The 12,747-nt window shown below is 44.2% G+C and overlaps 1 protein-coding gene across 3 annotated transcripts in view; it reads left to right on the top strand.

The window, feature by feature from the left end:
- The window catches only part of ADCK1 (aarF domain containing kinase 1), an 81,456-nt gene that overhangs the window by 44,180 nt on the left and 24,529 nt on the right, over positions 1 to 12,747 (top strand). For 2 of the 3 annotated variants that reach the window (XM_026849674.1, XM_026849676.1), the window contains one exon: positions 10,559 to 10,717. The exons of the other annotated variant lie outside the window; for it this stretch is intronic. In XM_026849674.1, coding sequence (XP_026705475.1) covers positions 10,559 to 10,717 — 159 coding nt within the window. The remainder of the gene's footprint in view (positions 1 to 10,558; positions 10,718 to 12,747) is intronic. 3 annotated transcript variants of the gene reach the window in all.

The raw sequence follows: 12,747 nt of genomic DNA, 5'->3' as shown, positions 1-12,747 counted from the left end.
AGTACTTGATGTCTAGTATTAGATTCAGATCTGGCCTGGAAATGAGAACTAGAGGGAGGTCAGTTTTGATGCCAAGGCTGCAGGCATGCTTCACAGAAAGTCACATTGTCTGTTGTGATGAGAAAGGAGGAGGGATGGTTTGAGTGAGAAGATTAGGAACTGTGCTTTAGCTTTGAATGTGAACAGAGAGATGACTTTCTGAAAGAAGATGTCTGAGAGAGAGGCTGAAATTGTAGTTTGGCTAGAAGCAGGCTGATGTGGAATACAGAGATAGAACTACAAGTCACCAGAAAGGAGGTGGGAATTCTATGTGAGCTATTAGCCAGATGCAGTGGTGGGAGTAGGGTCTTTGAGCAGAGCTTTGTGGAACATCTCCAGGAAGCTGAGAAAGAGATAATGAAGCTGCTCAGACATGCTAACAGAGCCATTAGAAGAGCAGAAGGCTGAGGAAACTGCTCCCTTCCGTAGGAACTATAGGGGTGTTCCTACTATTACACATTAGCACTTTCAGCTCTATTGCTTGGGATTTGAAGAGCTGCAGAGAACACAGTAAGCCTCAAAGGTCTTAGTAGAAAGGGGCCACTACTGCTTCTGCTGAACCATGGAATAAGAGTCCCTTTGGGCAGATGGGATGCAGAAGGACGTTTACGGGCAGCAGAGAGTTGTCTTCTGCCCTGCTCTCACTGCACACTGGTATAACAAGTGAGAGCCTTCTTTATTAGCAGGAGGAAAAAGAGAAAGAAAGAGTGAGTGCTTTCAATTAAAACACAAAAAATGACTGGGAGTAGAGAAGTTGTGTGTTCTGGAAGGACTGTGATTCTAATCCGTCTGAATGATTGACAAGTGTGGCTCCATCCTCACAGACAGGAGAAATGCAGGTGAAGTAATATTTCTCCAAAAAGACAGAAAGCAAAGAGTGGATTTAATGAGCATTGTTCAAGTGGCAGACAGCTCAAGATGAAAGAGTAAATTAAGACCAAGGAAGCATTTGTATGTGCAAGGGGAGGGTGGGGAGCATGGGGCACCTTGGAGCATCTGCCCCATAGCCTGCACTGTTGGTGGAAATAAGTAGCTCACAAGTCACTACTTTGTTTTTCAGCATGATGGAAGGAGGTGAACGGGAATATATATATACATATAAGTACATGCCTCAGCTTTACTCTGCATTTTTCATCAACTATAAGATGCTTATATCATGCAAAATAGAGTGCACAGTGACACTATTTAGTGTGCACTTTGAGAGATTGTTTTCTACCTTCTCTTTCTGCACAAGTGTAGTTGCTGATGGGCTCTGGCTTGACTCTCTGGCTCAGGAAACACTGGCTGCTGTTGGAGGTCAGTCACAGACAGACTGGGTTGTGGAAGTGGTTTAGCATGGCAGGAAGGCAACTAGCTTCACAAGATGCTTATTCTGAGGCAGAAAGAAGTGGGACACTGAACAAGCCAGGTCATTGCACTGATTAACTGCATCTGGAAACAAGAAATGAGTATTTTCCCAGTGGCCATATCAGGGTTAGAGGAACTGGTACTTTGTTATCACTCAGAGGATCCTGAGGAAATCAGTCATTTCAGTGGTGCAAGGTCCTTCCACCTTCCAGCTTCTCTATAGGGGAGTCAATTGGACTTGCAGTTTAAAATTATGATGCAGCTTCCAACAGCAGAATCTTTCCTTTGGTAATGGACATTTTGGAAAGAAAGAGCTTCTTGGAATTTAATTTTGAGCATGGGCTTACAGACATGGGGGAAAGCTCTCTGCATTGTCTTCAATTGAGTACTTTGACAGGAGTAATGTCTGCATTGGTGGATGGCTTAGAGACTTGTTCTGAGACATCCCAGTTTTGCTGTTTCCACTCCCTGGTTTGCCATATGTGCTTGTGCTACCAAAGATGTTTTGCTAGCCCTGCAGGTAATGTCTGGACTCAGCTTTCCTACTATCCAGCTTGGTATCTGCCTTATGTCAGAAGTCTAATGTGCAGTCTCTCTGCTTTGAGTGCTTTGCAAAATCAGCACCTGGTCAAAGAACAGCTCAATGAAGCTGAGACTGGAAGAGGCTGTGGTGATGCTAGTGGAAAGCCTCTGGAATTCCAGCTGTTGAAAGCATTGATTCTCAGGGTGCTGAGCTAGTCTGTTAATGTTAACATCCTCCATCTCTGTAAGGTAGCAGGACACCCAGTAGCTTAATTGATGGAAAATATTTATCTCCTTGTGCCAGGAGGATGTTCCTGAGCCAGTTAGATTGCATCAGGCAATGACAATCCTTGCTTTTATTGAACTGAATATTGTTGGTTTGTGGGAGCCATGGATAAGTGGCTCATCTTTTATAGAGATGGGAGATGAGGTCCACCTCACAGGTATGGTCTCAGAAGATGTGCATCAGCTCTGTCTGCTCCTTGCTGTTACTGCCTGTTATAGCTGTCACCACTGAGATTGATTTCGATCCAGGATGAGTGATATTCTCAGACAGTTCTGCCTTGTCTTAAGGATCTGACTTTACTCAGGAAAATAAATGAAGCTACCGTGTGTGTCTGAGCACAGACTATTAAGCAGGAGTCATCAAGAATGGAATAAAAGGCACTTTTCCTCAAAGTATGGCTCTTCAACAGTTAAAGATACTATAGCAAGTAGACTGATACTATTGCAGTACAGCTCAGTGGATGGATGAAGTGAAAGCAAGGGTGGCTTTGTGTGGGCTTTCCCACTGCTTTTCTATTCGGAAGAGACTGCAGAAAGAAGATGGTAGGTGAGCAGAACAGGGAATAGCCAGGATCCTAGGTATCAGGCAGTGAATGAAGGAGCCAACTTTGGTCTCTGGATTATGAGACCAAGGACTATTCCTTCAGCAGAGTTCATTTTCTGTAACATTCATGGCTTTGTGACTGGGCAATGCTGTTGCTAGGATCCTAGAGAAAATTCTCAGTGATATAGCTGGTAGTGGGCTGCAGAGTACCAAAGTGGTACCAGGTAGAAATAACAGGAAAAGCTGAACTTCATATCCCAGCTGGCTTGCAGCCCTTGCCCAGAAGAAAAGGTGATGGTTGATGGACAGTCCTGGTTTTGTGCTATTGCAGTGCAACATTAGCAGTGATTAACCAAGTTAGCAGTCATCAGCATGCCAGGAGCAAATACATTAGCAGGTGAAGTTACATGTCTGTCTGTGTGTGTAATAACTGCTGTACATGTATTATACATATAGGTATAATATAGAAATGATACTAAAGTTACAAATTTGGTTCTGAGAAATCAGGTAAGGGCAGATTTATAGCTGGCCGAACAGCCCTAATTCTGCTCATCCATGCATGAGCTCTGTGACATGGTGTGGCCCATCATCACAGGGGGTATCAGGGAGAGCCAATGTTTGAGCTCAGCTCTTTCAAATTCTAGGCAGGCACCTTAATGCACATCTCCCTTTGAAATGGACCACAGTGCTTTGCCATCCTGTGCACTGAAAGATGCAGCGATCTTGTGTAATAAGTCATATGTAATTGTTTCAGTGCATCAGAATACACACATACCTTTTACCTGTATTCATTTGGATGTAGTGTATACCTTTATATATGTGCACACTTACATATTATTATATATATGAACAACAGGGAATCCATTCAGAAGAAAACCATTATTCTGTATATATCTACAATATTATTAAAAATATTGAGTTAATAAATACATGTTCTTGACAGATGCATTTAGGAACCATCAATTAGGTTTGACATTCATTAGGTGGGGAGAAGTCCAATCAGATTTCACTGACTCAACAAAGCCTCCTATAAATTGTGGGCTGTTTGTTCTGACGTTTGATGAATTATTCTTCATAATCCACTGTCTGCTATGATAAATCTAATCTCAGTTTTTGCTGTCTTAATAATTCTCGGAGAAACACTGTGACATTTTGTTTTCATAGAGAGGATAGAAAGGCTGAGACAATGGAAAAAACCCTCATATGCTGTCTTGGAAGTAGATTGCTCTAGTCCAAGGTAACATTTTCTCAGGCCTAGAGCTCTGGTATTGCAGATGTGCAGGGATCAGTGAGTCCTTGGTGCCATAGACAGATGTGTATGTTCTTAAGAAGATGACCAGCCTAAGATGAGGTTCACATCCCTTAAACCTAGTCCAAGAAAGGCATTCAGACTTTGAGAACAATAGGGTCCTAGTGTCAATAAAGCAAATTCCAAAAGTTCTGGGAACAACAAGCCTTAAAAATGCTGTATCAGACATAGAACTGAGTAACTCTTCAGCTATTCTGCCACATGAAATAGAGGGGACATTGTACAAGTCAGTGTAAGATGGCAGCTGAAGCCCCCAAACCTTTCCTGGGAAACCTGCTCTCTTCCCAGGGTGGTATTGTGGTGTTCTGTTTTCCAGCAAGCTCAAGAATGCCATTATCACAGTGCCTGCAGACATGCAGACATATCACATGCAGACAGCATGATCCCTGTGTAAATCTTAGAAAGCTCCTGTAGACTGTGCTCACCTTAGTAAATTGCCATCTGTGGAGCCATGATTAAGAGGGAATGGAAAAGCCAGATGAATCGAGTCACTTCGTCAAGGGAATTTCAGCTTGGAGAATTATAGCACAAGGAGATGTGCAAAATTTACTTACCTTAAACACTTTCTTGCTGTCAGCTTCCACCATAGACCTGTCTTCCAACTGTATGATTGCCTTTGTCTTGAATGTATTTATACCAGCTTTGCCATATGTGTCTTCCTGTGCTGCTGCATGGCATCAAAATGCTAGGATACTGCAAGCTGATCCTGGCCATCACAACACAATACTGTTGTTAATGGAGCTCTGTTGTATCATGGCCTGTGATGAGTATCCTGGAGGCAAGAAGTTCAAGTTAATCCTGTGTTGCCTAGTCAGCCCCTTCAGAAATAGCAGGACATCTCATAGATTGGTATCTCAAAATACAAAGTGCAGGACTCTGGAGCAATTACAGTATGCTGTGATCAGAAGAGGAGATCTGCTGTGAAATTGTGGTTGAGGTTTTGAATGTTTCGGTTTGCATTGCTTTTCGGTGATAAGAGAATAGCATCATCCCTGTTAGGCCCCTTTTTGTGAATTATTTTGAGTGGCTGTGATTGGTGAATCTGTGGAGCACGGTGTAGTATCTGGTGATGGTGTCAGCTCCTGATGCATGTTCCCCAGATGTGCCAGATTCTGGTAGAGTCCACTGACATGGGCATATTTACATTCAGTTCAGGCATATTTGCCTTACTTTTGGTAACAGAAGCAACTTTATTGTCTGAAAGTTACACGACATTTAATGAAGTTGTACTGTTACCAAAGCTCAGCTTTACCCTGGAGACTGGGCTACTTCCAACTGTGGTTCCACAATACCCTTTGCACTCTCAGAAACTTACAGGGTCTATCAGTGACTTTCTAGGCTGTCAAACAGCAACTGAGTCCCCCAGACTAGGAGCAGGTGAAGCAATCCTGCTGTTATCAAGACTGGTCAGTCTAGTGGGAAGAGCTTCTGAGGAACATCAGGATGGACTCTATAGATCACACCGAAAGGTGAAGCCCACCACTCTGCTTCCAACTGTAGCCAGTGCTGGCTGAGACAAAGGCTATAAAAGCATGACAGGCGTACAGTTAAGCTTTACCTGGTATGATCTTCCCACTTCCAGTGATCTGAAGGTTAGAGATTTCCTTGGCCAGAGATTGTATTTTGGTGTTTATTAATAATTTGTGATGGATTTTCTTCATTGATTTACTTTCCCATCTGGTCTTCTGGTGTTTGTAACATCCTGTGGCAATGAGTTCCACAGCTTAATTGGTGTGGGGAAAAATTACTACTTTTTGCTTGTTTTAATTCTGCTATCTGGTAATCTTGTGTGCTAATTGGCAATTTGCTGGTCCTGAGTTCTTCTGTGGAGGAACGAGCATTCCCAATCCTATTCTCCATGACAGAGGTGATTTTATAGAGCTCTGTGACATCCCCTCCCCGTTGTCTCTCTTTCCAGGCTGAAGAGTCCTTTGAAGTCCTGAGAAATATTCGAAGGCAGTTTGAAATGCTTTGGTGAAGGACTCACTTCCCCTGGGAAATGCTGAGCATTTGAAAGTCTCCTCAGTGACACCACCTGTACTGGACTGGTTCAGCTCTGGCAGGGTTGAGGAAAGGTTCTTTGTAAGTGGTTGTGGAAAACCAGAATTCTCAAAACTGTCCTGGACTCTGCTAGAAATCTGGATAGGACTTACGATGCAAAAGTTTTGCTACTTAGACCCCATAGTGCCCTCATTCTGGCTGCACCATATAGAGAGGTCTGGTGGACCATGTTGAAAGGGGTTCAGCTTGCCAGCTTCACAGAGCTGGGCTGTTGAGACACTTGTTAGTGATCCTTCATCCCACTGCACCCTAAATTTGTCCTGAACAGGCTGCTGCCACGTGGCCACCGTTCATCTGCTGTGGTCACCGTGGCAGAGCAGAGCTACCACATCCCATTTGGGGTGATTCTATGTAGTGCTGGACCAGGAAGGGGCTCCATGACTTAAGCTCCTGCTCCAGTGTACCTTGTTAGCAGCGTTTCTGGAGAGGGAAAGGAACATACCTCTCTTTGGAGTGGGCAGGTTGAAACCAGGCAGTAGTATCTGATCATTTGCTACATGGATATAAAACGGTTGGGAATAAGAGGCAGTATTTTTCAAAAGAAATTATCTAGCAAAACATGCACATTTAACATTTATGGTTTGGAGATAAGGCTGCAACTTGGGATATCAGGGTCAAATCCCAGCTCTGTCAAAGACTTCTCAGAACATGCTGGGCAGGTTGTGTAAGGTAGTACTTTCAGAGAGGACTCGGGATTTGGGAGCTTAAATCCAACTGACTTCCAGTAATTTGCTAAATGTTTAAGGGCAGGATTCACAAAAAACACTGAGGCATTCTGATGCTCAGCATTGTGGCATCAGCTGGTGTGTGCTGCAGATCTTGGGCAGAGCAGTGTGTGCTTTGCGAGGACACGTGAGGAGGCCTGTAGGTGACAATTGAAGACTCCTGGAAAGCGTGAGTTTGTGCAGGGCCCACAATTGCTGTGCACCTTGCACCAATAGCACTCTGGGCTTAATGATGGTCTCTAGGTGCAACCTCAGCACAAATACATACTAATAAGTGTCTAAGTAGGTAGATCCTGTAAGAGCTTTTGTATCAGCTCCCCGAGGTGTGAATACTAATACCAACAATCATGAAAAGATTTTGCATATTTAAAATTAAATGAGCTTCATTCTTTAGAATTAAAGTCAGGGCTGATGGAAACATCCAGTGAAGTACAGTGATGCATTCATTTGCTGGTTGAACATGTGCCCGATGGGGAGCTGGTTGTACAAAAGGCTAGTGAGGGAAACCACTGTGTTCAGGGACACTGCTCACCTGTACAGCTGTAAACCTGCAGCTGGCTGTCTTGCTCCTTTGAAAGAGCAGGCCTACAGTTCATTTTCTCTCTTTTAAGACTTTATTAAATGTGTCTGGAAACTATGCTTGTTTCATCTCCTGCCAGGATTACAGATGGTAACAGCCAGTTTGATAAGGCCCTTTGAGACCAGCTGTGGCCTGAAAGAAGCTTGAGAGTTCCTTAAGTACCATGTCAGATGGGCTCTGATACTGTCCCAGACCTTGGCTAATTATCCATCCTGGAAATGATGGTTAGAGTTTTTGTTAAGGATGCTTATTAGCAGGGAGCTTGTGAGCAGTTAGAGCCTGCAGCCTGCTCCAAGAACTCCCTGCCTGCATGAAATGGATGCAGCTGCCTTCCCTTGGGAAGGACCTTGCTGTCCGGCTGGCAGTGTGGAAGCCTGGCTACCTCTTCTCTGCTTCCATGTCATACAGCCATTCACTTGCTTTTGCCTGTCTGGGACACAGCCTGAATCAGAGGCACTATCTTCCTCCAGTGAGCTGCAAAAGGACAATTTCATAATGAATGAGGGTGATTTGCTAAGTGGAGGGACCTGGAGCCCAGCCCTAATTGTGCTGCTGCTTTATCTCAGGCTCACACCTGCTCATGTAATGGCCCAGCTGTGATCTGCTCCCTCCCCCATGTGCATGCTCTACCCTTCTGCTCCTGGAGGAGCCATCAATTCTCTGGCCCTGTTGCTGTCCCTTGCCTTGCTGCCCTCGCCTGCAGCCTGTGGGTACACAGAAATTCCCCTTTGGATTGCAACAGGCCACTGGGCTGGCTCTAAAGGACATGACTGCTAACCTGTCTTTCATGTCCTAAATAGTAAGGTTTTAAATTAAATCCTTCTGCAAAAAAGAACTCTTAGAGAAAGCTTGCTTCAAATGATGTTTCTTTAGAAAACTTAGTCACACAAGAATATTGTATATATTATTCCTGCCATAGGGAATATGTGGAGGGGTTTTTTTTTTGACTATATGCATTCAGTACTCATGGAGATGGTTGGATTGACCGTATAAGCAATTAAAAACTTTTGAAATCCAGAGCAGATGGAATTTTCTCCCAATTTATATGTGGTCTTACTATAAATATACCTTACAGGATTCATGCCAGTGAACGCTCAGTTCTGAGCTTTAATCTTTGGAGGATGTTACCACCCTTATGACAGGTAACACTAGTAATATTGACTGCTACTCTATAAAGGGTACATCCCTTTAATATGAGGATATAGGGCAGTGAGAGAGTTGAAAGCCTCAACTTCCATATGGCAAGTTCTCTGTTAGTGTTTTTCCCTTCCTTATGGGATCTCTTAGCCTAAAATGCTCTTGGCCACCTTAAGTCTCTTCCCCTTAACAGGTCCTCTCTTCAGCTGATAGATGAACTTCACATAATGGTAAAAGTCCGTGTGTATTGAACACGTGTCCCCTGAACCATCTGTCATCCTGTAGGTGCTTCTTTCTTTATACTAATCTGAAATGAGAATCTCAAAATCCAGAAGTGATAGAGAAAAGAAGGGGGGGGGGGAGAAGAGAGAAAAACCTTTTTTCTCTTGAGACACAAAAGTCAATAGGTTTGAATTATGGACCCGCTGTAATTAAAAAAACCACGTAACTAGTTATTTTTAAATGCAGTTGTTTTACTTAATTGATTTTTCTGCCAGGACCAGAGGGAATTAATTAAATAAATAAAATGCACCTTCCTAGTGAATTACCAGAGGCAGCCTAGTCTCTGTTGGAATCTAATTGCTGCAAATGCTCCAGTTTGTTGCTAGCAATAGTTTTCTGTGGAAGGGGCTGGGAGAGAAGGGGTAGGGTGGTGTGGGAGGGGATTAATTCCCTAGCAGCTGCAGGAGGGAACAGTCTGCTCCTTGTATAGTATTTTTCTTCCTTGTCAGCAAAAAGAATATTCGTTTAACACTTTGCATGAAGACTTTGCTTAGAAGGTCCTTATTCATATTTAATTACTAGCTCACTGTAACTCTCATCTTTAATTACCTTTCAAAAAGCAGGTTATAAAAATGCACTGACATTCTCTTTTTTGTTACTGCATAAATTACAGGCTTCTCAACTGCTTACCCAGAATTAGTCCAGCCTGCGGGAGGGGTGGGACAGGTTCCTTTTGCTGACTTTTGGATATCTCAGAGCTTGTCTCCACCTTGCTCTACAGAGCAGGACAGAAACCCTCAGCTAGCATTACATGAACTAGCTCCATACCTGAAGCCACATAACTATGTTGGCAGTCCCTCTGAGCTAATTATCTGTGGGCAGGGGCCTGGCTAGTTAGCCAGGCTGATATTATGCTACCATGGTAATAGTGTTTCCAGGGCCTGAGCTGCCCAGTGCTGCACTGAGGGTCTCTAGCAGGGTGCTGTACTATGCAAGGTAGACAGGCCTTTGCCCATCGCCTGTTGCTTCACCCATGTCTGTCTAGGTTTTTGCTTCCTGGACATCCCCCTGGTAAATCTATTTCATCTGCAGTTTTTCTTATAGTATGGTCCTCAGTTTCACAGCCAGAGCTGCTGATAATTTCCTCTCCTGCCTGGAAAGTGCTTTGCTGTCCCCACCTGGTGCTTTTTCTGAGCTGAGTTGCACTGGTTACTTTTATTGGAGGTGTGAGAGTCCATCACATAAAACATGTTTTCAGGCCAAGTTGTCACAGGTTCAAACTACAATTTTTTTCCCCCTACCCTGAATCTAGCACTTACCACTGCTCCCAGTCATGTACTGGCTTGCACCAAGTAAGCTAGCTGATGCTGCTGTAATGCATGGGAATACGCACTGTCAGGTTTCAGGGCATGATGGTGTGTGATACTAAATATCTGCAAAAGAAATACATGCAAAGGGACAACTGTTAGCTTCTGCACCCAGTAACAACCAAGGATGCTGACCATAATCACTCCAACCCATTTTTAGGATAGCCTGAAGGGATCCCTCGCATGCTGCCTGGACATTCGATGTCCTAGGTGAAATGTGCTGCTGGGGCTCTGCCACAGGTTTCCATAAGCAGAGTATCTCCAGGGCACTTCTGTCCTTGGCAGGCTTCACTGGGATGCCAAGCAGTGACAAGGCTCAGGCAGGGGAAAGAGGAAGGATGAAAGGGTTGAGCCTGCACAACTTTGGTACATACTGTCTCTGGCACCCCAAACTGTTGCTTCTTTCTCTTCTCCTGGCAGATAAAAGAGCTCTTCATCAGTTTTGAGGACACTCCCTTGGGAGCAGCATCACTAGCCCAGGTGCACAAGGCAGTGCTGCAGGATGGGACAACAGTGGCAGTGAAAATCCAGCACCCAAAGGTCCAAGCTCAGAGCTCCAAGGATATTTTGCTCATGGAGGTAAAACTACCTGTTGTCTTGGAGAGAGCAATTGCTATTGAAATGTGTGGGAGCCACATTCACTCATGGTGTGAGCAGGTATAATATCACCATCCTTTAGCTTTGAAACCTCCACAGAGATAAATGTTGTCTTACAGGAATAACACAGAAAATTGGTGCAGTGAGGGTGATTGTGTGGATGGAGGGTAAGAGTGAAGGAGGGCAGAAGGAGGAGACGGGTAAACATTAATGACATTAATGTAAGTCCATATGTGATTTAAGAACTAGAGAGTCCTGAAGTCTCTCTTCAGCTTGTGTGCCCATTAACTGGTTGATAAAACTGGTCCCAGTTACCCTTGCAGTCAGAGCTGTGTGGCCAAGAAAAAATCTTTCTCAATGATTAGAATTTTTTTTCAGTTAAATTTCAGTGTGGATTCAACAGTGCTTGAGACTGCTGTGACTTGGTTTTGTTTCTTGATCAGCTCCTTAATGCTGAGCTGATTGATGCTGGAAACAAAACCACTGAAGTACGGAGAGGGTCACCTAACATGATCAGACACACAAATGAGGGATTCAGCTTGGAAAAATGTTTCAGTGCCTGTCTCCTGTTCCTCTCCTGAGCAGTGAATACCACTCGTTCCCAGTGTGCAATGCTGTAGCTTCTCCCAAACTTCTAAGTCTAGCCCATTGAAGGGAGGAACTGGAGCAAAGCTGTGGCACTGCACTGCATTGCAATAGTAACAGATGCCAGCAGTATGGTAGGTAATGGCAAATGGAGTTGGGGCTGAGGTGGAGGGGATAGGCTGGATTAGGTCTGTAAATGGTAACACTAAAGCTTTCAGCTTTCCTAATAAGCATATATCTGTATGTATAGTACAGTAATCTGCATATCCTTTGGCAGACAGGTATTTCCAAGGGACTAAAGAGGAGAAGGTTAAGCTGAGGCAGTCTGATAAGTGTTTAGAGGGTACTGTTGATGCAATGACATACAATTCTCCATCACAGGAGATCAGGAATCAAGGATCCTGACAGCATCATCTCAGAGGAGCACATAACAGAGGGTGAAAGGAAGGACAGGTAGTTTGGGAGGAATACAGAGAAACTGTCTGTGTAGCCATGGATCAGGTTAGGAAGGCCAAAGCCCTAATAGAATTAAATCTGGTCCTGGACGTCAAGGGCCAAAAAAAAAAAAAGCTTTTGCAGGTATGTTTGTGATAAAAGGAAGACTAGGGAAAATGTGGGGCCTCTCTGGAAGGGAAAGGGAGACCTGGCTACCCAGAATAAGGAGGCGGCTGAGGTACCCCATGACTCTTTTGTCTCAGTCTTTGCCAATAAGGGCTCCAGCCACACCTCCCAAGACACAGAAGGGAAAGGTGGGGACTGGGAGAATGAAGAACTGCCCACTGTAGGAGAAGATCAGGTTTGAGAACATATAAGGAACCTGAAGGTGCACAAGTCCATGGCATCTGACAAGATGCATCCACAGGTCCTGAGGGAACTGGCAGAGCAAGTGGCTAAGACACTGTCCATCATATTTGAGAAGTCGAGACAGTCTGATGAAGTTCCTGCTGACTGGAAAACGGGAAACATAATCCCCATTTTTAAAAAGGGAAATAAAGAAGACCTAGGGAACTACAGGCTGGTCAGTCTCACCTCTGTGCCTGGCAAGATCATGGAGTGGATCCTCCTGGAAACTTACGTTAGGGTGCATGGAAAAATCAGGAGGTGATTGGTGACAGCCAATATGGCTTCACTAAGGGCAAATCATGTCTGACAGATTTGGTGGCCTTCTGTGATTGGGGTTACAGTATTGGTGGATAAGGGAAGAGCAACTGACATCATCTACATGGACTTGAGCAAAGCTTTTGACACTCTTCCACTTGACATCCTTGTCTCTACGTTGGAGAGATATAGATTTGACAGAGGGGCCACTTGGTGGGGTCCCTGCCCATGCATGGCAGGGGAGTTGCAACTAGATGATCCAACTCAAACCACTCTATGATCCTATGATTCTATGATAACTAAAGATTCATTAGGCAGATAAAATACCC

This window comes from Athene cunicularia, assembly GCF_003259725.1.
Source record: "Athene cunicularia isolate RWA chromosome 5 unlocalized genomic scaffold, athCun1 chr5_part1, whole genome shotgun sequence".
NCBI lineage: Eukaryota > Metazoa > Chordata > Aves > Strigiformes > Strigidae > Athene > Athene cunicularia.
Note: the sequence above shows the minus strand (reverse complement) of the source record. Positions and strands in the feature narration are given on the sequence as shown.